The sequence below is a fragment of the Falco rusticolus genome, chromosome 8, assembly GCF_015220075.1.
Source record: "Falco rusticolus isolate bFalRus1 chromosome 8, bFalRus1.pri, whole genome shotgun sequence".
NCBI lineage: Eukaryota > Metazoa > Chordata > Aves > Falconiformes > Falconidae > Falco > Falco rusticolus.
Window position 1 is genome coordinate 26,206,774 of NC_051194.1, and position 25,727 is coordinate 26,232,500.

The 25,727-nt window shown below is 49.0% G+C and overlaps 1 protein-coding gene and 1 long non-coding RNA gene across 8 annotated transcripts in view; one reads left to right on the plus strand and one right to left on the minus strand.

Annotated features, from left to right (window-relative positions):
* Nucleotides 1-1,993: 1,993 nt before the first annotated feature.
* Nucleotides 1,994-15,348, minus strand: LOC119152455. Of its 3 annotated transcripts, none has more exons than XR_005105783.1 (6): nucleotides 13,062-14,177; nucleotides 12,347-12,877; nucleotides 12,172-12,242; nucleotides 10,333-11,084; nucleotides 3,024-10,203; nucleotides 1,994-2,932 (listed from the first exon to the last, which is right to left on the minus strand). It is a non-coding gene; the product is annotated as an uncharacterized LOC119152455 (long non-coding RNA). The 3 variants fall into 3 exon arrangements; XR_005105784.1 differs by having other exon boundaries at nucleotides 1,994-2,567; nucleotides 2,698-10,203; XR_005105785.1 differs by lacking the exons at nucleotides 1,994-2,932; nucleotides 13,062-14,177 and adding an exon at nucleotides 15,219-15,348 and having other exon boundaries at nucleotides 6,040-10,203.
* ZEB2 (zinc finger E-box binding homeobox 2) overlaps nucleotides 11,288-25,727 on the plus strand; it is a 116,955-nt gene continuing 102,515 nt past the window's right edge. Inside the window, exons 1-3 of one of the 5 annotated variants that reach the window (XM_037397764.1) lie at nucleotides 11,288-11,402; nucleotides 12,249-12,508; nucleotides 15,355-15,492. In XM_037397764.1, the coding sequence (XP_037253661.1) occupies nucleotides 15,420-15,492 (73 nt within the window). In that variant the 5' untranslated portion in view covers nucleotides 11,288-11,402; nucleotides 12,249-12,508; nucleotides 15,355-15,419. Of the gene's footprint in view, nucleotides 11,403-12,248; nucleotides 12,509-14,302; nucleotides 14,343-15,143; nucleotides 15,245-15,354; nucleotides 15,493-21,610; nucleotides 21,674-25,727 lie in introns of those variants that run through there. The other 4 variants (XM_037397765.1, XM_037397768.1, XM_037397767.1 and 1 more) reach the window with 4 other exon arrangements.

Here is a 25,727-nt window from a genome sequence, read left to right on the forward strand (position 1 = left end):
AAACCCAGGTGTTTTTAAAATGTCGGTATTCTGAGGAAGCATCTGTATGTGAATTCACTCTCAACTTCACTAGCAGAAAATTTAAAGGGAGATAGTTTTTAATACATGAAGACCAGTTAGCAGTTAGAAATCTTTGTAATGTTACTGATTTCTTGGGAGCTTTTTTCCTTCCACCAGCCTTCAAAGCTGTTTCTTGACTTTAGGAGATCATTATAAGTTAATACTTGCCTACAAAAAGTCCCGCTCCGCCTTAAAAATTGTACTGAATCTGTCAAACATCAATTTTGAATCAATGCGAATTCAGTATAAATAAAGTGTGATATGGACGCTCCAGCAAAGGATAGCCTGCAAATCAAAAGAACTGTTATCACACAAGGAACATGATAGATTTTCTTCAATAATTCCAATTTTGATCACCTTCTCCAGAGCAGAACTTGAGTGACTCAACTAGGGATAAGATATGAAGCCACCATTGTTTCTGACTGTTAAAGATCCCTAATATAAATGAAGGCTGAGCCTAATCCTTTCTAAAAAAGACCTCAATATTAATGTTTTCATAATTAGGCTGAAAACTGAAGTAGTGGTTGTATCTGGTGAGTCTAAAAAAAAAAAGATTATGCCAATTAAAAATGAAAGGTCTAAGAATAAACAGTAAATGCACGTAGAGCTATGAGCCATCCACTTCACAGTGTAGTAGGCATTATGTCAAATAAAACATGCAGTGAACTGAAGTATTAATGAACAGAAGAGATAGCCAGACATGTTTATATAGGGCTGGAGGATATATCGACAACACGGGGAGGTGTGTTGTAATAAACTTGAAGGGGGATGGACTTGTTGGGCCAAGTGTCCCTTTCCCATCCAGGAATTCCTCACGTCCTCATTACCCTTTCACCTCTAGACAGCTGCAATATTAAAATCTGGCTCTTGTCTTAAGGAAATTGAGTTTAATGTCCTTAATTTAGTCCCCAGTCCACATATATCTGTATCACAAGACAATCATACAGTTTGGCTCAACGGACAGCGTCTGCTCAGGAAAGAGGCCCATCCTGGAATGGCGGGGCCATTGCAAGGCAAGTAAGACCTCTACAAAGCACACGTAGCCTGTATAATGCGTGCATGGTACATTCATGCTTGAGAGAGATAATCTTATTTTCATTCCTTTGTTTTTCTGCAATCCTTTGCAAGTAGCATCTGCTTTACCAAAGCAGTCTGCACGCTCCTATATCACAACAGCAGCCAAGTTGGATGAGAACGAATGTGGCTTCTTGGCTTTCTCACTTTTTTTCTTCACCTCTAAGCAGGGGTTAGCCTCAATAAGGAGCAACTTATGGGCCTGATTCAGTACAAGTCAATCCTCTCTGAAGTATGAAGGAAGGCTGCAGGGTTAGGTACTGCATCGATAGATTACATAGCAGAGAAAATATTGGTGGCATGTTTTGGTCCTGGGGATTGATATGTAATGCTCCCGACGCGGGAGTCGACTGCTGAGTAATCTGGAGTCAGAAAGGGGCAGAGCAGTTGTGGTGGGGAAGAAAATGTGAAGGGTATAACAATTAATCATAAAAAAAAATTATATCTTATGTTAGTAAATAATTTTAATTGATGACATCATACCTCCAGCCAGGCTGCCGATTTGAAATCTTCAGGAACGGGTGGGTAGGGACGTAAAGGGGACTTGTTCTCTTAATCTGGAAAATGTCTATGTTGCATGTTTTCTAACACTGGGGGTTTTCTCTGTATCTTTCGTTAAGAATACTTTTTTATGCTTTTGATGGTTTTCTTCTGATCCATTTGCTTACTAACATAAGGAGCATAAAATAGTATGTAGACACTTGAAGAGTATTAGTAGAAATGTCAATGTACTGGGTGCATTTTGGGGTGGAAAGAAGGGTGTGAGATGGAAGATAAATCTGTCAGCTCGAGGCAGAAGCAGCTGATTTGTAAATAACAAAATTGTAGGATTTATTCTTTTTGATGCACAGCACTTTTATTAAAAGAAAATCCCCTGGAAACCTCTGTAAATGGCATGAAACATATAATTAGACTTTTCTCACTCTCTGCTTATTTAAATGCTCTGTAACTTCAGTGGTGATCCAGTAACAACTGATTTTATAGAAACATCTGACAATGAGAACAAATATTTGCAGTGTTTTCAGTGTCTGCTCTATATTTCTCCCTGCTCACCACAAGGCACGAGGGAGAGCTTGCCTGCCTTGTGTGTAGATTAGCACCGCTTTCAAAGCTGCTCCCACTTCTAACCATATCCATTTTCCAGCGCTAGATATCAGGTGTGGCTTTTCATACCTTGATTCTTACCTCTAAAATGCTGCCCCCCAGATTCCAGACACAGACCTCACTGGTAGCTCCTGTCAACCCCAAGATGAGTGCTACCATCAGACAGGCTTGGGCACAGGCAAAGACACCACTGCCTGGCACAGCGGGTGGGTGGGTGGTGAAACAGGAGCGGACCCAGGCTCTCTCCTACCCCAACATCCGAGGCTGTGCTGCAGTTGGGTTTCTTTTCTTTCATCTGGGCTTGCCCATTTCTGCCCTTGCCCTGCTTGCTAGGGAAAGAGGTCCTGCATGTAGAGAGTCATTGGTATAGATGAGCCATAAAGTCATCCAGGCTTGACTTTGCTGCCCTGAACCTGCCCACCAGACCCCACAGCCATCAAAGCAGCCTGCGTAACATACCCTGGGTCATCTCACTGACTTCTGCTTTCACTCTTTGGGCCCAGTTTACATTCCTGGAAAGGCAAATGATGGGTAGGAGGATGCTGTCAGGATGACTGCCACCAAGTTCAACCTCTCCACCCAGGACCAGCCACTCCAGCACTGAGTTCAGTGGTTGCAATGTCCTATTCCGTTCCCCTGTTGGTATCTTCTGGGTAGTGTGGTGGGCCTGTAGGCATCCCTGCTGGCTTCGGTTCTGCCCATGCCACATGCAGAATTAAAGGGTAGATAATGAACATCACTTCCCTAATGTGTGCAGTGTGCTGGATGCATGCAGAGGTCTTTACCTGTGGAGACATGGCTCAGCCAAATTATTGCACAGGAGACAGGGACCCAGAGTTGTAATTCTTGACTCCTGCGTGCCAAGGACATCAGTGCCCACAGCAACCCAGCCCAGGCTGCCAAGATTATTCTGGAGACCATTTTGCCTCCCAGAATCTTGGAAATCACACCCATTCATAGCCTTCCTGTGGTAAGCCCACTGGCAGGTGGACCCACTGGGGGAACATAGAACAGTATTGCCATATTTTTCCTCAATACATTTTTTGCACCCATTTCCAACCTGTCAGAACAAGGGAAAAGAACACAGTCAATATAGTAATTCTGATTTTAAAATAGAAAGATAAAAATAGCCATTTTTAGAGGGTTTCAGGTTGAAGGTTGCTTGTCAGAATCCAAGAAGAGAGCAGCAGTTGTTCTGACACTGCGGTTTTCACATCCTTGTCAGAGATTTGAAGCAGGATAGCTGATGTGTGTTAAAAAAGGATGGTAAGGTTTAAAATAGTTTAGATGCTGCCTGAAGCAAGTTTTGAGGGATATAGTAAGAAGCATTGGTAGGAGTGTACATGCACCTAACACCATCCATATGGGGAAATTACTTGTTCAAACACCAATACCTTTAACGCAACGTTGACCTGGAACACCACAAAGCAAATGACCCAGAGAGGCATCAAGAAATTTCCCAAGAAATGATGTCAAAACAGAAATGGGGGAGGGAGGGAGAAGCTGGAGAAAACTTTCATGGCAAGAAAAAAAATTTAAAAACACCTCTCTTTTGTTTTTGACAGCTCTAATAACCCAGAGTCTAAGATTTGGGCTTGGAAAGGGGCCAGTTGGCCAAGCCTGCATCCACAGATGAGCTGAGATGATGCTGATAGTTGGAGGAAAGCAAACAGAAGAACCAGCAAGTCCAATGCCACCCCTGGTGAAAGGGATGTCTGCTAGTTCACGGGCAAATCTGTAGTTTAGGTGTGCAACAGTGGCTGGGACATGTGCCTCTGCTTCTCTTGGTATCTAATACAGCCAGCAGTTTTCCAGATACTGGAAATTTCTTTGATACATGGAATTTCTTTGAAAGCTATCCTGCAGTACCTAATTGTTTCAAATCATTTGGGCTTTTCTGAATATCTTTGTAACCCTGTGTTTCTGTAGATTTTAAAATATACAGTCTGAAGTTGCAAAAAGAAGAAAATGTTTTCCTGGGGTGGCAATAAGAAATAATCGGGGCAATCATGACTCTGAAACATCGGGATGGCCATCAAAATGTGACCTTGGCACCCAGGTTCTCTGCTGGTAATTTCACCTGTATTAGTTTAATCAGTAGCCAGTAGGAAAGATAGTGAGACACTAAGAAAGCCAGGGAAAAGTAAATTTGATCTAGTCCCAAATAGGTAGAACAGGAGCTACTCTGTAATTATATAATGTATATTCACCATTCAGCCTGGTTAAAACAAAAGTAAAAACTTCTATTTTCACATTAATAAACCCACCACAAAGCTATCCATCAGCCTCACAAAGGCACAACAGCTTCTGAGGGGCTTTGGCTGACATTCTCAGTGCCAGATGCCTTTGCCCCAGTGTTGCTGCTGCTGCTGCCCACAGCTTGGGGGGGACCCCAACCCCAAAAGAGATGCCTCTCTTTGCAAAGTGAGGGTGCATCTCGGGGATGTTTGCTTGCTCTTCTACTTCTAGAACCAAAAAGCAGAGGTTTAACCCCAATTCCCACCTCGCCCTTTTGCAAAGGGCCTGCTGCTGTTGCCACCACAAAGGGATGGCAGGTCTGAACATGGGGCACAGAGCTGCGCCCTCTGTGCTGCATATATTCCTCAAGTTTACTGCTCTTGCTATGACAAATTCAACCCCCCCTAGGAAAAAAAATATCTGTTATCACTGAGCATATGCAACTGCTAAAGATCCTATTCAATATAACTTCAGCCTGTTCCGAGAACTACATTTCACAGTTTCTTTATACAGTATCTGTCTGTCAGATATTGCCCACTAGATTACCATAGTCTATATAATAGTACCACCGTAAAAAAAACAATAAATAAAAGTACCTTTGGGGCATATTTTTTACTACCCGGTGTGGAAAAGAAAAAAAGAGAGATTAACAGGTTTTATTTTAATTTTACATTTCACATCTACACTATCTTCCCTATATAAATGGCACTAAGCAAATTTAAACACTACCATGTACTTGTGGATCATTTTGCTGTCATTTCTTTAATCTACTAAACAGAAATAGTACTGCATGAATTTAAGGTATTTCTAGAGTATCTGCTGCCCCAGTTCCTCAGTACGACAGCAAGCCAATAGCCTAAACTCAGAATATCAGGTCCCACTGTACATTTAAATGTGCTACTAAATAAAAATTCTTAAAAGCTTTCATTTCTCAATAAATCCAATTCAGACCTGGCATAAGCGAACACAACTCCTTTTGTCCCAGTCGGGCAGCATTACTACAATAATTAACCAGTGGTCAGAGGCAGTGGAGCAGAGACTAGTCCTTTAATTGCGTTGGGGTTTTTTATTTTTTTTGGTACCTTTCGGGTTACGGTTTTGTCCAGCTGCCCCTTCCTCCTTTCTGTTCCCCATCGGGCTGAGCTGTGCTCATACCAGCCTAGCGCTGAGCAGGGTTGCACAACAAGCCCTATTACTTGCACCTATTTGCTGACCAACTTACAACTGATCTGCAACTCATGTTGTTTCTTTATTGCCGCCAGCTATAAGCAAGGCGGGGTCTTGAAGGCTATGATTTAGGTATATTAAATTATAACAAGGAAATACTGATGTGGTCTCACTGGGACGACATGGTAAAAATTTATAGAAAAAGTCCTCGATATTTTAAACACCTCAAACTGAAGCAACCTTTGGTCTTCTCGCTAAGTGTCATACAAACAAGAAGGGAAAGCTGTGTATCTGAGATATTTCTTTATGGTTTCCTAGCTCAACCCCAGATGGTTTTAAGTAACGTGTATGTATTGCAGGAGACCATCCCAGTGTATTAAGAAAACAAGGCCTAAATATGTTCATATCCAGAAGATTCACAGTCTTATTAATGCATGTATGACACACATAGATTATTAACAGCTTCATAACTAGATAGAAACTTACATTTCAATAAACATACTTTTACAACCGCAAAGAAAAAGTTTTGCATTAGGATATTACTTCATGTCTTTGTCCTGGGAGAATGCAACTAAAGAAACCACATTTAAAATCAGACATTAGATATGCAAATATGTGTTCAGATCAGAGATACGAAAATTATTCAAATGATTAATTATTCATCATAAAAATGTCAATTAATAATTCTGAAGCATAATAGGCATCTTTCTAATGCATCTTTATTTTTCAAGCCTAAATACTGTTGAATCTGTGTTCAATTGCATTCTAACAAGTTTTTAAAAATTCAACAAAGTAAACAACCAACTATAAACAAAAGTGAGCAGTGAATTTTAATCACTGCCAACTGAGCCAAGAAATGTGTCCGAACTTCAGCACCAATCCCAGAAGAGAAGAAGAACCCTCTACACCTCACAGTGCGGGAGAGCAGACAGAGGATGCTCGCCCACTGACCCGCTGCCAACTCCCCCAGCCCCCCGAGCCGCTCACTGCTTGCCCTGAGCAGCAGGTTTGGGTCCTGTGGATGCTGTTCTCCTACCACAGACAGACAGATGTTGTGGACAGGAGATGAGCAGCTCTAGGCCATCAGAAGCAACTTTCTAAATGACAAAATTAACAAAAAGGTATGACGGAGATTCACTTTTAACGTGCAGGGACTCAAACAAGATTAGATATTACAGTGATCTGCTTGTTAGAAATGCCCAGGGATAGATAAATTAAAGCCAGACAATCTTTTCCCTTGCTTTTGGCTCGTATCCTATCCCTACATGGGTTTTCCACAGAGGAACTTGAAAACTTTGGGAATGTTGATTCAAAAGGTTTCTTCCCAAATATCTCATCAGTGGGTGGGGGGAGAGTCACTCCCTGACCCTTTCTTCCTCTCCTCCGTGCTTTCTTCCTCCATGTGGAAATAGAGGGAAAAAAGACTTTGCTCTCTAAATCCATTCATAGGGACACCTGCATTAAGGAAAAGTATCCAGCAGCATCTTGGGGCCACATGGGGCTTTCCCCAGTCAGAAAAATTACTCCAGCCTGTCTTATCTTCCACCACCACAGGTGACTGCAGAAAATAATCCCACCACCACCTCTGCCTCCAGCATTTTCTGTTTGTTTGTTTAGGTTTGGGATTTTTGTGCAACCTCCTAATTTCTGCCCAAAGCGAGGGCAGCTTCTGCGCCCCAGAGATGTGCGTGGGAGAAGCAGCCAGCACCCCCGGGGACCCCCAGTCCTGCAGCAGCCACTCCCCAGTGGAGCAGGGCTGCGGGGAAGGATGCTCTCAAGTGGGCACATAGCGTCTGGGTCCCCCAGCATGGGGGAGAGGGTTAATGACTAATGCAGGGAGGGTTCCACACTTTGGGGAAAATATTGGAGAGCCCTGGCTATGAAGGGCCCAAAGCAAAAGCCTCAGAGCAACTAACATGGTTTTAGAGGTGTTAAACCTCGGTCTTCACCAGCCTCTGAAAGGTATTAGTCAAAAGATATCAGCTAGAGCATCTTTGCTACTATACCCCCGATTTTCCTCCTTCCATGTGGGCAAGAAAACATTCTCCCCATTACTCATCCTGTGCCTGGGAAAAAGCAAACACACCAAAATAAATAAGGCCGTGAATCACCCACTAGCCTGTGTCACCATGTCTCCACAAAGCCACGACGGCAGAAGGCCGAGGTCCTCCAGGGCCTGTGCCCTACATCCCCCCTTGGCTGCTGGTTCCCTGCCCTGCCCATCACACCCAGGTACCCCAGGGTCTCAGGGGTCTCTCCCTGCAGAGACCCTCTCTCATGGTATTAAGCCCCCAGCAGCAGGGTTTGCCCCTGGCTGGCCCTACAGCCCCAGATGGGGTTGGGGGGCTGTGGGGTTATATCCAACGGGGTCAGCTGCAGGGGGTCATCTCCACTATGATGGGTTTTGGTGGACAAACCCTGGGAGTAGGAGGAGGCAGCTGGCATCACCCATGGCATCGCTCAGGCAGGTTTGCATCAGGACCACCCAGCTGCCCCCATCTCACCTCTCTGCATTTCCACACAGGAAAACTTGAGGAAAAGAGGGAAAACCTGCACCCGGAGAACTACCCTTAAAGCCACCTCCAAGCCATGGCACTGGGTGCCTTATGCAAGGAGAGAGCTGGGGCTTGTGAGAATATTTTGAGTCTGTTTGTTTTTACAGTGATGGGGTGTGGGGGGGACCATATCTGCAGAAGTTTCACACAGAGCGAGGCACAGGCTCTGCATGGGGATGCTAAGGGTGAAGGGGCTGGGAGCTGGGCTGCCAGCACCACCCCAATAAAGGCAGGATCAATAGTCTGTCATTATTTCCATTTCCTAAAGACGCTGCACGCCCGTGATTAGTTCAGAGCTGGGCAGGAAATCATCGCCTGGATTAAGGTTAAATTCCATCTCAGAAGGGCTTAGCTGACTGCTAAGTGTTTATGTCCAACCTCCAAAAATTTAAAAAATAATAATAAACAAAAACAATACATGCCCCACATACCACTTTAAAATAACACCTAATAAGGTTGGGTGTTATGCCACTCCTGCGAAGATCAGAGCAGTTTATCGCTCTGATGCAAGCCCTGCTGAGGCGCTTCAGAGCTGGAGGAACTGTGAGATTGAGGGTTGAAAGAACAGTCTACAAAATTATGAATAGGGATTATCTGACAATACCAACATGTTCCTTAAAGCCCTTGAGCATCATCACACGGTCTGAGGGTTTGTTTTTTAGTGTGTCTGCAGATATATATTTGAATGATATAACATCGGCAGCACTCCTGCCTATTGCAGGTTAGGCTGCAGTTTCTCTTAATCTCCGGTTCATCCTCTCGGTTTGTAATCTGGAAATGTTTGAACAATATGTAAGGCGTTTGTAATGGGATTAATTTATTTTGAGAACTTGACGGTTGTTTTCTGTTTTTTTCTTTTTCTCATATAAAACATGGGTGACTGGAAATCGAGCAAGTCAGTAATTAGCATTCACTTTTTTCTTTTTCTTTCTTTTTATCATATGCATCTAAATTCAGTTTAGCTCTTTAAGGAATTGCCAGGCTGCCCTTGATTTATAGGCAGTGTCTCCTGGATCTGAGAGGTTCTAATTCAAATTAATAATACTTGAATCTGGTTTCGGGATATTTGCACTGTGCTATATATTTCATTAAGATATCATCACTCTCTCTGTGTGTGTGTGTATGATACATCTCTGTGTATACAGGTATATATTTAGGCATGGACAGGTCATGAATCCTGCAAGAAAATAGCGTTGGTATTTAGCAAATAGTGGTAAGAGAACTTTTGGCAAAGCCCAGCTAACCCATACTGGGGGAAAAATATAAATATAAATAAGAATGATAATAAAAAAAAATAATAAAAATAGAAAACCTTGTTCCCACTTTTGCATAATTACAGATTTCGGCAGCAGCAGCCCGCCAGGTCTGCAGGCAGATTTGCTTTAAGCTGCTCGGTGGCTGATAGCCCTGGCAGACCCTCCTGCCGGAGAAGCCGGGCTGGCCGGGCCCCGCGCAGGCAGGGCACAGGCAGCGCGCAGGCAGGGCGCAGGCAGGGCGCAGCCTCTCCCCCCCCCCCACGGCTCCGCCTGCCGCGCACGGCCCTGCAGCGGGGGGCTTGACCGGGGGGGGGGGGGGGGGCAGCCGGGGCGGAGGCGGGGGGTGTCGTCGGCCATTCCTTCGGCACCCCCGCCCCTCAGCCGGGGGGCTTTGGGTGCCCCCCGCGCCCGGGTGCGCTGCTGCCCCCCGCCCCGCGCCGGGCACCCACCCGCGTCCAACCAACAGATGACAAACCAACCCAAATCCCAAGCAAATCTCGGTGAGCTGCGAGGACACATTGCGGGGGGGAGGGGGGGAGAGGGGGGGTCCCCTGCCCTCCTTGGCGTTGCCCAGTCACCAGGATGGTGGTCGCTGAGCGGGACCAGTTTGGAGCGCAGCCGCCAGTGCCCGCTGCTCGCCTCCCAGCCCTTGCGTGAGGCGCACAGTCACCGCGCAGTTCAGGCGCAGTTTATCGCTGCATGGAAGTAAAAGTGTGGTGTGGGATCAGCGGAGCGTTCCGTTCGGTTTTCTGCAGGGGAGGGGGCAGAAAAAAAAAAAAAAAAAGTGCTGTAATAGATGCAACTCTTGTTGGGGGGGGGGGGGGGGGGGGCGCGGTAGCAGCTATTTAACACAGCCCTTTGGGCAGCTCCACGTTTACCTTCAGAAGGGAGCGGAGGAGCAGGCGAGATGTGAAGTTTTGCCTTTGCATTGAAATTATTTCGAGATCTTTTCGAGGAAGAGAAGGGCTGTGGGCTGTGCTGGGAGTTGGGCACGAGCGGATGGAGGCTCAGCCATCTCAACCCCCTTCGCAGATAAACGCCTTCGCTCAGCATCCCCTGCTCGGGCTGCCTTGACTTACTTCGATATTAGTTCTCAGTTACGTGCGGTGTAAACCAGCTTTTTGATTAACAAAACAGCAGAGCATTGGTTAAGAACACTTAAACTTCAAAAAAAAAAAAATCCCCCTGGGAAGTGGGCTCTGAATTGGTTAATAATGTGCAGTACTTGCTAAATTGCTGACTTCCAGATGTGGAAAATATCTTTCTTGTTTAGGACCTACGTAACCTGATTGGATTACGACAGAAGCGTCACATTGGAAGGCTTTTGAGTGATGATTTAATTAACCATACAGTAGAAAGCTGTATTTGCCAGGAAACCCCTTCCATATTTGCATAACCAATCCCTTCAGTGCAAAGGTGGAGTCTGGGTTTCTTTTTTTTTTTTTCCCTTTCCTTTTTTTTTTCTATATGTAATTTTATTTTAATTTTAATACTTGAAAAAGGTGAAAAACTTGTAACCTCCCTGAAGTTCAGTCCCACGCGTTACTGCTCCGCGCTGTCTCTCTGCCCATCCAGCTACTTCCAAGGGAGAGCAGCGCCAGGAAGAGCCCATCTCACCCCTGATCCGTATCTGTGAACAAAACAGATAGACTGTAAGATCTCAACACGGTTGTGGGCTTGTTTCTTTTTTTGTTTGTTTGTTTTTGGTGGTGTTTTTGGTTGTTGGTTTTTTTTTTCCACCAGATTTAGCTGACTATTCAAATAACCTGGATGAGTGCTGAAATGAAAGGCGGGGGGGGGGGGGGGGCTGGGGGGGTGGGGGTGGTTGAAATGTCCCAAAAGAAACGCGTTAAGGATAAAAATAAAACAGCACCAAAACGAGCAGGAGTCAGCCAGGAGCTTATTGGCAGTGCCCGAACAGAGTTTAGTTTCTAGGCATTATGTTAGGGTAAGTTTTCCCCTCCGCAAGAGGCGAGAGCTCCGAGAGGGGCTGGGAACCGGGACGGTGCGGGGCGCAGGATGCGGCCCCCACCCCGGCTCAGCGGGCGGGCGAGCGAGGCGGCGGGGATCCCGCCAGAGGGGCGGGGGGGGCAGGGATCCCGCCCGGGGATGGGGGGGGCCGGCAGCGATCCAGCCTGGGGGCAGGGGATCCGGAGGATCCTGCTGGTTGCGGGGGGGTGTGGGGGGTGTGGGGGCGCCGGCACAGATCTCGCCCTGGGGGCGGGGGATTCCGCCTGGGGGAGGAAAGGCGATGCAGGCGGGGGGACGGGGGGACGGGGGGGGGCAAGACACGCACCGGGGAGAGGTGGTGTAGGAGGGCAGAAGATGCAGCAGGGGGGCGGGGGGGGGGGGGGGGGGGGCGCAAGGCTGCAGCCCGGGGGGAGAGGGGATGCGCTCGGGGGGGGCAGAGGATGCAGCCGGGCAGGGAGGGGGGGCAAGGCTGCAGCCGCGGGGCAGGGGATGCAGCCCCCGGGGGGAGAGGGATGCGATGCCGGGGCGCGGGGAGTTTCCGCGGGGCGCCGCGGCGGGGTGAAGGCGGCGGGCGCGGAGCGGCGCGGAGCGGCGGGGCGGGGGGCGGGCGCGGGGCGGGGGGCGGGCGGGAGGAGGTGGAATTGCATTTCTGCCGCTAAAGCGTTCGCGGAGACTTCAAGGTATAATCTATCCCAGATCCTTTCCCAGAGAGAAACTTGGCGATCACGTTTCCACATGATGCTCACGTTTGGTGCTCTTCAATTATCCCTCCCCACAAAGATAGGTGGCGTGTGTTTCAGGGTCTCTCCTCTCGCTCCTACAGAAAAGAAAAAGAAAAAAATGTCATTAGAAGAGGCGTAACACGTCAGTCCGTCCCCAGGTTTGTGTTTCCTGGAGTGGCAGAAAGAGATCAGTCCTAACCTGCCCAGCAGGAATAACGGTCCTTCCGACAACTCTTTGCAAGGCTTTTTACAATTTCTTCAGGAGCTGCATCTCCCTTCACCTTTTCTCCTCCACTTCGCGGCTTCTTCATGCTTTTTCTTCTCACCATTTCTGGCCAAAACTACAAACAAGACTTCGCAGGTAGGTTCGGAATTTAATTCGATTTTTCCCCCCCTTTTTTTTTCCTCCCCTTCTCTTTTCTCACACCACCTCACGCACTAGCGGGTTTATTTAATTTCGATAAATTTTTATATTTTTAAGCGTGTTGGCTTCTTTCTGGCTTGTTTATACTTGGGGCGAAAAACCTCCCTTTTTTTTTTCTTTTTTTTTTTTTTTCAACCGAAACCTGATGTCACTTCGTTACCGCTCCGGGAAGGGGTGAGCAGCTTCGGGGCTCTCGGGGCTGTGCCAACCACCACCCCTGCTCCCCTTACCTGTCAGCCAGGTACGGGAGGTACCTTTTACAACGCAGCAGCAAAAGTTTTAGTGCTAGGAATGGACTTCGTCCTCCTAAAAAAAAAAAAAAAAAAAAAAAAAAAACAACAACAGAAAAAAGCGTCCCAAACCAAAAAACAACAAACCCCAACACCCACCCACCCCCCCCCAAAAAAAAAAAAAGCCCAACATCCCTCCAACCACCTCCTGCTCTTTTTATTTCAGGTTTCACATCTTAGCTCTGAAAGTTTGCGGGTACCTGTTAATGCTTTACACGCCCTGAGCCTGCAAGAGCCAGCCCGGCCGGGCACCGCTGGAGCTCCAGCCCCGGGCAGGGCTCGCCGGCAAAGGATGTGTTTCCCCAAACAGAAAGTTTGCTGTTTTGTCTGCTTAGTTAGTTTCATTTCTTTATTTTATTTTATGAAGCTGAGTGAAGTAACACCTTAGCTTCTGGGATCCTAAAGCAAGAAGTGAAAGTACTGACTGGAACTTAAAAGTCGTTTACCAAAAAGCAAAACAGAAAAAAAATCTATATATTTCAAAAAGCTAGTCGGTCCTCTGGGAAGCAAAGTCTTGTCGAGATCTGCAGGTTTAAAATTATTGACAACTTTTTGCGGGAGGCTGAAGATCAGGGAAGGTGGTGAAACGCTTTTAAAACAATTCACCATTGGTGGTTTTGCATTAAAACGCCAATTGCCGAGGCAGGCTGAGGGTCCGGGCTTGCCTCGGTTCCTCGACTCCCCTCTCCGCTGCATCTTCTGGTGGGTCTGCCACGGTGATGCCACCATTGCCCACTCCAGGATCGGGAATAGCTGGCAAATACTAAAGTTTCTAGCACAATTCTCAGCCTCTTCCTTCCTCAGCCACACACATCCCCATCCCCAGAGCCACCAATTCACTCTGTCCAGGCAGAATCCCAAGCAGGAGAGTGTGAGGGAACACGTTGACCCCGCACACACTCTCTCAATATTCCCATCTTCTTACCTGCTCTGCGATTTATTTTTTTTAATTATTATTTTTTTTAAGCCAAGCACGTTTTATAACTGCAAACGCCTGAGAAGAGAGTTCAGGCAGAATAAAAAGACCTAGCAGCAGCACACTTCACTCCTCAGCCCTGATGTGAAGCTCCAGCAAGTAAAAAGACAGAAAGGAAGGGGGGGGGGAGAAAAAAGGGAATTAATTTTTTTTTCAATACCCCACTTTGCTGCAAAGAAAAAATAAAACCTAAAATTGTTGAGTCAGGGAATAATTTTTTAGGTTTTGTATAAAACTCCCAGTACAGGAGAAGACAATAGATGCGAAGGAGAGGGGGGATCCTTCTCAGGAGAGCAAGGGTTAATTGCCCTTGTTTTACAGTTTGCATCTGTTACATCTTTTATAGCCCCCTGTTTAAACTAATCCTCAAGTCAAAGCATCTTTAAAGCTACAGCATCTTCTTCGAGATGGACTGAGTTTCAGGAGCGTTCTTGCAGCAAACCAAATGCCCTCTCCTTTTGACAGATAGAGTCTCCTGCACAGCCCGAGCACACAGGCACACACAGTAGGTCCAAAAGTTTACAAGTTAAGGAGAAATGGGGGGGGGGGGCGGGGGGGCGGGGGGGGGGCGGAGGGGGGAAGGAAAAAAAATAACTGAAAGGTTGAAAACTCTGACAGCGGTAGTTTTGATTTCTGTTTCTTTTCTGGGAAAAAAAAAAAAAAAACAGGACACTCTGAAGCTTTGTTTAACTAAGGGGCAGGGGAAACCCTGAATATTGTCAAACTGACTAAAAAGGTGGCAGAGGTTTATAATTACAGTGCTCGTTGTTAGGGGGAGGGGAGGTCTCCGTGCTGTGCTTTACCCCAAAAGGACGGGGGAGAGCCATGTTTCCCTCTCCTCTTATCACTTTGCTGGAGTGCACTTGGGGGGGGGGGGATAGGAATAGGATAGGATAGATAAATAAATAAATAAATAAATAAAGGCAGGAGGAGAAGGAGAGAAGGCTAGCGTTTCGTGTGAAAAAGAAGTTCTAATGTCAAATTAAAGTTCTTTTAGGAGGAAACGGTCCGCCTAGCATTGAGTCAAACAGCCTACTGTAAAAGCTGTGCATTCCCTCATACGGTCATGAGTTATGACTCATTTGAGATGTAATTCTTGTCTCTCTCTCTGATCTGCTTTGCTGGTGCAACACACACGCACACGCACACACGCGCGGAGAGGGAGAGAGGGGCACACGCGCGCGCGCGCCCGCACACCCGCGCACACACACGCACACACCCGCGCGCACAAGGCAGAGCTCCCCCCCCCCCCCCCCGGCACACACACACACGCAACACAACAGCCCCCAAATAAATAATTAAATAAACAGAGGAGGAAAATCTGCCCGGCTGGGGAGAGAGAGAGAGAGGGGGGGGAAGCCCCGCTCCGTCTGCGTCCCACCTCCCCGGCACGGCGCGGCTCGCCGTGTGCGTGGATGGGTTCTTTTTCGGGTGCAAATTCGGGTCCCCGTTGGCGCCCTGCATTTAAATGGGATATACCAATGCCCACATTGTTGCTGTGTTTGGTTGTTACATAGAGCCTGCGTGCTGCTGAATCAGGGAGTCGAGTCCATGCGAACTGCCATCTGATCCACTCTTATCAATGAAGCAGCAGATCATGGCGGATGGCCCCAGGTGTAAGAGGCGAAAACAAGCCAACCCCCGCAGGAAAAACGGTAAGCGGCCCCCCCAAGCAAACTTTTTCCGGCCGGCTCCGCCGCGGCGAGGGGGGGGAAAGCGGCCGCAGGACGGGGAGCGCCGTGGGGGGGACGGGGACGGCGCCCGCCTGGGCGGCAGCGGCGGCAGCGCCCGCCCGGGGCTCGCCAGCCCTGCGCGGCAGCGGGGCCGTCCCGCGGAGGCTGCGCGGCCGCGGGGCGCCGGCGGAGCGCTGCAGGGGGCTGGTGTGTGTGTGTGTGAGGGCGGTGTGTGTATGGGGGGGGGGGGGCAGTGCAGCACCGCCGAGCCCCAAAGTTTGTTGCGCGGGCGCGGAGCGGGCGGGCCGGTGGCCCGGCGCGGCGGGGCGGTGGCAGCCCGGGTCCCGGTCATCGGGGAGCGGAGAGGTGCGGAGCTGGGCGGCGGGAGGCGCGGAGCGGAGCGGAGAGGAGCGGAGCGGGGCGGGAGGGCGGCCGGCCCCGCTGCCGGCCCTGGGAAAAAAAAAAAAAAACGGCAGCGTGAGAACCCCGAGGCAGGCTGGCACCGAGTTAGCGGCTCTCTCTTTTTTTATTGTTAGAGACTCGAAAATGAAACTTCCTCCTCCCTAATAATTAATAATACTAATGAGTTCGGTGCCCGATTGTCCATAGCTGCCCTCTGCCCGGCTCCGCCGGCCGCGGAGGGCCGGGGCGCAGTGGGACGCGGTGTTCTGGGCTCATTCCACATTTGGCAGCTTTCACTGGTGCGGGTCTCTCTTTTCTCCGTCTCTCCCCGTCCCTCCCTTAGTTTCCTCCTTTCTCCTCCGGCTGATAGACTCTCCCCCAGCGCCAGCCCCCCCCCCCCCCCACCCGCAGCCCCTCGCCTGGCCATCCCGGCCCCACTTTCAACAACTTTCCTCTCTGGAGGAGCCGGAGGAAGAGAGATATTTGTGTGAACCTGAACCCATGCGCTTATAGCCCAGCTACTTCATTTAAGTGGAGAGGTGGAGGTTGGGGGGGGGGGGGGGGGGGGAGAGAGGAGGAGGAGGAGGGGGGACACACAAACACAACAACAACAACAAAAAACACAAAGACAAGAGAATGTTGATTAGAAACAAATGATCCTGTCCCCCCCCCCCTTCCTTCTCTCTAGGTTGTGAGTGTGTGTGTGTGTCTTTTTCTTGTTGTGGTGGAGGCGTCGAGCCATATGGGGGAGTGATAGAGGAATTTTAGTCAGAAACTGTTCGTTATGTTACACTGGCTTTTCCCTTTGTGTTGTCTTTGATCTATTTGCTTGGCTTAGTATTACAAAAAAAAAAAAACCCAACCAACTAAAATAATATATTCCGAGCAGCTTCCCAAGGATCCGTTCCTTGTTATCTTTTTTTAAAGTCTCTCCCCCTCCACCACCACCCTTTACTCTTGTGTCTGTCATTATTTAAGGTGGTCCTCACAGAGGAGACCTCCCCTTCCCCTCATCTCTGGGTAATTTAGTAGACATTAAAATTACACGTAATGTTTCCCTCTCCTCTCTTGTGTTTCCTCTGTTCTTTTTATTAAATGTTGGTTATTGATTTTCTAAAATCAATGTCTGTTGTGGGGCTTTTTTCCCCTTACAAGTATCTAAAGCACGTTGCTGATCAACTGGATAACAAAAGCTTTGTGTCAAGTAGCCTTTTTTCTTATGTTAAACAGTCATTTTTGAGAGAAAAAGAGAATGAGATTTAAAGCAACGCATCCAGAAGTGCTCTTTTGCAGTAAAGAATATTCTGAGTGTTTGAGGGGGTTTTATTCTTCTTCTTCAGCCTCCTCGCTTTTTCATACAAGATTATTAGTTTAGCGTGTTAAACTCATCGCATGCTCTGTGATGAGGGATGCATCTACGTGTTTGATATTTTCTCAACACGATTTGAGACGGATCCCACACCCCCCAAAGAAAAAAAAAACAAACAACCAAAACCCCCCAAAACCCTGAAAAGCTGGGTGCCTCTGTGTACCCAGGACACCGGGGCTGCAGCCTGGCCGCCCTGATGCTGCAGCCAAGGCTCTGGGGGCACGTCTGGAGCGGGGTGGCACAGATTCGTGTTGCTGCCGTGCAGAAGTGTGTTTGCAGGGAACTGCACTAACTTGGGAAGCCACCACACTTGGGAGTCGAAAGTTTAATTGCGATTTTTAAGGGAACCACGTAAAGAGCCTGCAAACTTCAAGTGTGTGCGCTCGTTAGGCGCAGGGCTAACTTCTCCCTCCGTGCTCTGGCCAAGGCCGGGGGGGGGGGGGGGGGGGGGGGGGCGGGGGGAGAGAATCATTCTCGACTTTCTGCCTGTCCACTCGTTTCTCTTTGTGCTCCCTAATTTGTTTCTTTCATTCATTTCTGCGTGAGAAACGTCCTGCTTCTGAGGAGCAGGTAGACCAGCCAGAGTGGGTTTGATTTGGGTTGATTTTTTTTTTTTCATTTTCTCTTTCTCGACAAGCACGTATCCAATGCCTTTCCCATTGGGAATTGCCCAGGATTTATCTGGACTGAGTGGATTTTTCTTCTTTCTTGGGTTCGTGGAAAAGATGTTACTTCTGAGCTTGTGTCTTTGCTGATAACACCAGAAACGGTGATGCTTATCGAAATAAGCCAGAAATTCCTTAGAAACGCAGCAGAACCAAAATAAAATTTAAAAGACACGGAAAAAAAAAAAAAAAAAGCTGGTCATCAAGGAAGCTGGGGAAGTGTGAGTGCAATCACATAGAAATTACAGACGGGGACAAAACAGAATAATCCAACTAATGCCTCAGTGGGCTCCACGCCTATGTGCGTGTCTCTGCGTGTGTGCGATGGGCAAGGCTCGGGATTAGGTACCGGGGCTGGATAAAATTACGGCCGAGCTAAACAGGGTAGAAAGGAAGAAAGCTGGGGATTTTCCAAGATAACGGGGTTGATCAGAGCTGCTGGAGTGAAGGAGAGGTGTGCTGGGAGGGGGGGGGGGGGGAGCGCTGAGAGAGGCGCTGTGGAAATCAATGAGGGGTGAGCCCCCCCGGGGGAGGGGGGGGCAGGACGGAGGGTGGGAAGGTGGGAAGGAGAGGACCCCGAAAGCGGGCCGGGGGGGCGGGAGGTGCGCGGAGCGGCAGCCCAGGAATGCGGCGGGGCTCCGGGAAGTTCAGTCAGATGATTCCCAGCGCCTGACTCACTTCGCGGCACTTTTACTCGGGAGAGAAGTCGCGGCAGAGGATGAGGAGGAGGAGGAGGAGGAGGAGGAAGAGGAGGAGGAGGAGGAGGAGAGGGCAGCTAGCCGCCTTTCTGCACGGGCGCCCCGCGGAGGCGGGGGCTGCGCCGGCGGCCTCAGTGCCGGTGCGGTGCGGAGCGGAGCGGTGCGGTGCGGAGCGGGGGCCCGGCAGGCACCGCTGTCCGGCCGGCCGAGCGCCCTGCCTGCCCTGCCTCCTCGGATGGGCTGCCTCTCCGCCTTGTTGTGCTTTGGCGTTCCTTGGGTGGGCTTTTATTTCTCAACACCCCCCCTCCTTCCCTTTTCTCTTCCCCTCTCAAAAATAAAACACAAAATTCAAATCCCCAGGAAGGAGGGGAAGGGGGGAGGGGAGAAAGTTGGATCTCATTTACCCCAAAGTTTCAGTAAACAGCTCTCTTTGATTCCTTTGCCATCTCGCTTCCAGTTGTAAAGAAAAGGGAGAAAGTTCAATGCTTTCAGGGCGTCTGATCCGAGGGAGAGCACAGCCCAAACAAGCAGGCACGATTATACTTGCTCAGAGCCTTTCCCAAAAAGACACCCACCCACCCTCCTTTCGGAGATGCTGGGGAAGGGGGAAAAACCACCTTCGCTTCCCATTTGAAAAAAAAAAAAAAGGGGGGGGGGGGCGGAAAAATCCCCACAACCCAGCCTGCCTGCTGCCTTCAGTGAGTGGGAAGTGAGGCTTGTCTTCCCTGCCTGGAGAAGTTTGGAGGTAGCTAGACTGGGGCTGGGGTGCGAGGAGGAAAGCTGCTGGTGGTGAGATCCAGGTGGCAGAAGGCAGAGCGGGCATCTGGGAGCGCTCCTTTTCCCGGGGACCTCTGCAGGGCTGGGAATCCGTTGCGAGGAGATTACTCCGGGAGTTGGGCACTGGCTAGGGAGAACAAATGCGCTACCTCCAGAAAAGCACCTGGAGATAGGTATTAAAAATTAATGCCATACATGCGAGTGACCAGGGCGTCGTGATTACCTAGCTGCATTATCTCGGTGCAGATTCATGTCCAGACTGAGCTGTGACATGGAGCAGAGTAGGTTGCTTTCTGTGTCAAGACTGATCTATTTATTTTATTCCGAGTTTCGAGAAACCCAGCGAATTTGGGGATTAGTGCCTGATTTACTGTTTGCCATTTGTGACCGTTCCGTACTTACTGGCTTTTGCTTATTGCACATGCTTGGCAAGCAAACTTTTGGGGGGATTTCTAATTACTGTAAGAAAATACATTTGATGCCTGGAAAAAGCCATATTTGAAAAGGAAAAAAAATTAACAAGGAAACCATTACAAGTTAATTATCGATAATTGTATGTAGCCAACTGCCCAAGGTAGGGAAAATATGTGGAAGACTGAGATGTAAGGTCTCAGGACGGGCTGGTAATATTCCCCAAGAAAAATGTGCGTCTCCCTTCTGAGTGGAAAGAAGAGTGTTGATTCTTTTACAGCAGCCCCACATTCATTCCAAGAAATAGGAAATTCTTCGCCTCACAACAGTTTTTGGCATCTGCATTATCCCAGTGCTTTTAAGGTGCATTTTCTCCTCTGTGAAAGAGAAGTCTTTGTCCTTTTTTTCTCCAAGACCATGGCTTCCCAAGGTAGACACTATTTTGTGCCTGTCACATAGAAAGGGAGTGCAGGTTTGCAGTGCTCACAGACAATTGATTGTCTGCCCTAATGTGTTTCATTTACATGTTTATAACGTCAATAGTGCTGGGGTGTCCACTGTACCATTCATTCCAGCATTCCCACAAGGGTGCAATTGTCTGAATGGCCAAGTCAGACACCTTTTTGATTGCTCTTTAGTTGTCTTTTTAGAATATAGAGAAAAAGGAGAGAAATCTGTGATGCAGAAACACTAGTTGAAAATATTTCAGAATTAAACATCACCATTAAAGCAGATGTGAGCATTAGACAAACAGTATATTTTAACTAAGGTTCCGAAGGTGGAAACAAATTCAGAATAGTGGGGATGGTTACTGCACACGACATCCAGTCCCATCCTTTCATTTTTTTTAGGCTTTTTTAAAATGATTTGTCGTTTTCATTTTCATTTCAGCCCCTGTAAGTGCAGCCACCTCCTAACTCTTTGTATGCTTAACTGTAATTTGCGATTTTTTTGCTATGTATTTACATATCTCTGTTTATGCCAACAGCGTCAGCTAACCACTTGGAAAGTCTATTGAGGGAATATCTAGTCTGTGAGAAGTATAAACTTAAAAAAAAAAAAAAGATCCAAATATTTCTTCATCAAGCATTTTTAATGAAAAAAAAACCCCACGACAATGCCTAGACTTTTTCTCGAAGCGGTTTAACTTAAATAGCTGTGTACCAACTTGTTAAGCCTGCAGTTACCGTCCCCTTGTGCTGTGAGCTTTCAGCAAAGTGTGTCTAGGAGTTCCCAAGTCAATAAAAGATCACTTTTTAAGGTGTGCTGCGCTGTTTTGATATGCCACGCTGTCCTTTATCATTTAAGTTGCCTCTGAGGCAGGCAAGAAGCGATTGCTTGTGTCTTGTATCAGGATAAATAAGCCACGCAGCTTATTGAAACTTACGGAGAGAGATACATGCATACATGCGTATGCACCTATGCAGGCGTATATCGTGTATACATAGATGTGGTATGTATAGGTACGACAAGAAATAACGGTTCACATTTCAGACTAGATCATTTCCCCCTAAAAACGATGCTGATCCCAAGAGCTACAATTAATACAAGTTGACCTGTTCCGTCCGTGATCATAAGGGGAAAGAGCACTAAGTCCTGTAGCTTCTGCTCGGGAGGTAAAGCGAGGGAAAACTTTTTTTTCCCTCCCTTCCTCTCTCTATAATTTTTGTTGTAATTTTTTAAAAATGCCTGTTTGTGGAGAGATTTCCTTTATTTTTTTCTTTTTTTTTTTCCTTTTTTTTTCTTTTTTTTTTTTTTTTTTTTTTTGTGCCTAACAGGGAAGACACAGTAGATGCACCGTTAGCTGAACCCCTGACACGGCGGTCTTTTGAATGCCTTAGGTATGATTTCACTTTCGCTCACATCAATGCTGACCTGAATGCCTTTCATATCTGATCCGCTGTGTCTCTCCCAGTAAACATCCCCTGAGGGGAGAACAAAGAAAGGAGCTCTTCTTCTTCTTAATCACAATTCAGCCCATTCACCGCCGGCAGGCTACATTTGCATTCTGCAACAGAAAGCCAAGATGAAAAGAAAAAAAAAAGAGAGTGAGAAGAAGGGGGGAAAAAGCAGAAGGGTGGAGGCTGAGTAAAATAACTTAGGTGTTTGTAGCTGTTTGTTGGGCTTCCCCTAGTTACAAGCCTTATATAGATCCTGCTCTACCCAGCCTTGGCTCTTCTGACAGGCAGATAGTGTTACAAGATGGCATGCCTGTACTATTCATGGCCACTCGCTCTAACACTTGAGGTAGAAAGTGTCAGAGAGGGATCAAATTCTACTCTGAGAAGTCTGTTATAGTTAGGGTCAGGTGTGTGTACTCTCAGCTCTTGACTGCTGCCTATTATTTTGTTTTAATTACTATTATTGTTTACTCACCATGACCTTGGGGAGCGGGGGTGGCTGGGGGTTAGGCAGGCTTGGCCACCACCGGCGAGCAGCTCAGCGGTGAAAAATCGCCCTTTCCCCAAGATAAAGGGATTTTGTAATATTATGATTTCCCCCCCACACACACCTATGTGCATGTTGCCGTTGGTGCCGGGGGCGGCGGTGTCCCCAGGCTGGCGGCTGCACCGGCCCAAGGGGGAAAAGCAGCGACTCAGCGAATCCTCAGCGGCACCACAACGTGCTCACGGAGGAGGAGGAGGAGGAGAAGGAAGGCGAGAACTGTGGAAGTTTCTGTAGCTGGGTTCCCTCGTGGGGTTTCGCAGTCACGTTCATGTACATTTCCCGGCTGCCCCCCCCCCCCCCCCGCCCCTATTCCATCCCTGTCCCCCCGCCTCCAGCTTTGCCTGTTTGTTTGCTCTTCAGAAGCTCTTCTGTGCTTCTAATCAGACAGTTAAAAAAAAATAATGGTGAGGTCTTTGGTCGTAGCCACTTTTTTCTCACCAAGAGAAGGTTTATTTATAACTGGATCCTGCTTACTGAGAAGTATTTAAGCCCTTTCAGGCAGAGCTGTCAAAATTTCCTGTGTTGTTTGCCTCTATTTGCAACATGCAAAAAGTAATATGCAGTTGCTGGTGTTGGAATAACCGGGGTAGTGCAGAAATCTCAAGTGACAAGTTTTCAGCTACACTATCTCCTGCCGACCAAACTGTCATTTTTTAATTTTTTTTTTTTCCCCACAGAAACCACTTCTAAGATCCTAACAGGTTCCCCACCCCCCACCACCCCTCAATCAGCAAATAGATTAAACGTGCTAAAGCAACTTCGAGAGGGAAGAACAGTTTGAACAATGAGGAGCGGGAGGGATGTCTTATTTTCCTGTAGCTGCTATGGCAGATTTCACTCATAAGGAGCACACTAACCGAGATGTTACCAGTTGAACAGAAGCATGTGACACAGATTCCTGATTTTTTCCCAGAAGATTTACAGAATTTACAAAAAGAGATTATCTCTACACCTTCCACCCTCCTAACCACCCCCATGACCCAAGCAATGGAGGATTTAGGCAGATTTACTTCAGTAAACACCTTTGGACACTTGGGGAAAAGTAGGAGTCTGTTTGCAAAAGCAGGCTTTTGTTAAGTGAGGTGCTGGATAATGCTTTACCAAGCAGCTGTGATATTAACCTACCCAGTAATGCTGGAAAGAGCGTTAACTCCTTGTGCACTCCAGGTCCCGGCGGGGCTGGCCCCGCAGGTACCGGGCCCGCGGAGGGGGGGGGGGGGGTTGGGGGGGTTGAGGGGATTGGGGAGCGGGGGGGCGCGAGCGAGGAGGTGGCACTGCTGAAGCCACAGCAGCCGGTCGACCTGACACATCTTTCAGATGGTGGCAGCGGAATCTTTCGGGGTCAATCCATCAGGCACAGGGCTGGGAAGAGCTGGGAGGCATCGCCAGGAAAGCCTCCTCCATCACTTAGGGGTTAGCTATACGTGTGTGCGCACACCCCCCACCCCCCATCTGCCCCCACGTATGTGACATAGCCCAGGATGTCTCCAGGAAGGCTCGCAGGCGCTGCTGAGGGAGGGAGGTCACGTTAGGATTCGCACCCGAGCAGCAGAGGAGCTGGGAAGATGGGGGGGCAAACCTGCCGGGGGGCTGCGGCCCCCTGCCCCCAGGGCAAGGCTCCGGCCTGCGTGGGGGGTACCCAGCCCCGCAGGGAGCCTGGGCTTGGGCCAGGGGCTGTTCCCTGCTCTTTTCGGAGCCATGGGAAGAAGGAGCCAGTAAGTTAGTTATTTTCGCTGGGCATAAGAATAACTTTACAGGTGTTTCTTTTTTTAGCTCGAAGAAGATTGCTTCATTTGGGGATTTTTGTTGTCGAGGGTTCTTCTTTTTTTTTTTTTTTTTAAAAAAAAAAGTGTAGGTGTCAATGTTAGAGCAGCCACAAATGTGTGAGAAAGCAAAGGGTATGAGACATGACAGAATTAAAGGTGTTTGCTATGTTGTTACCCGTGTGTCAAGCTGCAAGCTCCCTTTGTCACAGCCTCCTGGAGATTTGATAGTGCGGATCCACTTCCAAGTGATACAGCAGTTTCTAATGGGGTATTTGAATGCGGTGCGGTCGTGGCTATTGCATTCGCCTCCCCAAAACCATTTAAACGCCTTGACGTCGCGCACACCCCATTACTCCCACCTTACACAAGGGTGCTGTGCGCTCAAGCACCAGGACAGCAGCCATAGCGTTACAGTATCTGGCATGGAGCACCGTTTGGCAGGAATGTCATCTACCAAATCATCCCATAATTACGTTTTATGTTATTTGTATGAATGACCAAGCATGCAGTATTCCTTTTGAAATCAAAGGAAGGCTTAAAATGCGTTTTTGAATACTTTCAGACCATGGTCAGGTCACAGTTTGGGAGTTGAATTAAACTGATCTCATTTGTGATCTAATTGAGGTTGGCAACAACCTTACCAGTAGCAATAACATACAAATACAAATCAAAGAGCAGAATTCAGCAAATCAGATCTTTTGCTCGAATCCTGCCTGGGAGTTATTCTCCGGCTGCCAACAGAGAAGTTAAACTTTGTCCCGCTTCTCAGCGGCGGAGCGAGCCTTGCATATTTTTCGGGGCTGTGACGGGAAAGTTGGGCTGCGGAGATGGGCGCACAAAGGCGAGGGGGGAGCCCTCGCCCCCTCGGACGGGGGGTGAGGACAGGAGCAAGGCGCAGCGACTCGTCACGTCTGTTGCTAGAGAGCCCAGTGGCAGCGAGCGTAGGAGGCGGAACGGGGGAATACGCTTAGGAAGGACCAGAAAGAGGAATAGGTCGCTGCAAACAGCAACGATTATTCCAAGCGGAAAGTCAAGGCAGCTTCCTATCTTTACATCTATCGCTGCGGATTCCAGGAATGTCATTACCACAGTGGTTGCGAATTGCTGACAAATTTCCCCGGGTCTGGCGGGGGCCGGTGCTGCGAGCGGCGGGGCTGGAAGCCGCAGCCGGGCAGGGGCGGCCCCGGGCAGGGCATCCCCGTCGGGGCGGGGGTGGCCGGGGGGCTCCCGCCGCTGCCTCCCCCTCCACCGAGCCGGGATGCTGCCCGCCGCCTCCCCCGGGACACCCCCCCCTCCCCGGGCCGGGCAGGGGGGCGGCGGAGCGGGGCAGGACACCGGGGGGCTCCGCGCCCGCCCCTCAGCGCACAGCGCCGGCGTCGGGGGCGGCCGGCAGCCACCGCCCCCCGGGAGCACTCCCCCACCGCCGCCCTCCGCGGTGCTGTGCGGTGCGGTGCGGGCTGGAGGCGCAGCCGCAGGCGCGGTGCGCTCGGGCGGGGGCGTGCGGAGCCGCCTCGCCCCCCCTCCCCGGAGCAGAGGTGCCAACCGGCTGGCTGGGGCGGGGAGGGGGGCGCAGACACACGGGGTCCCGGCGCTGTCAGCCGGCGCTGCCCCGCACAGCCCGAGGCGGGAAGCGCCGGCGGGGCGGCCCGGGCCGGCAGCTCCCGCGGCCCCCCCGGCCCCC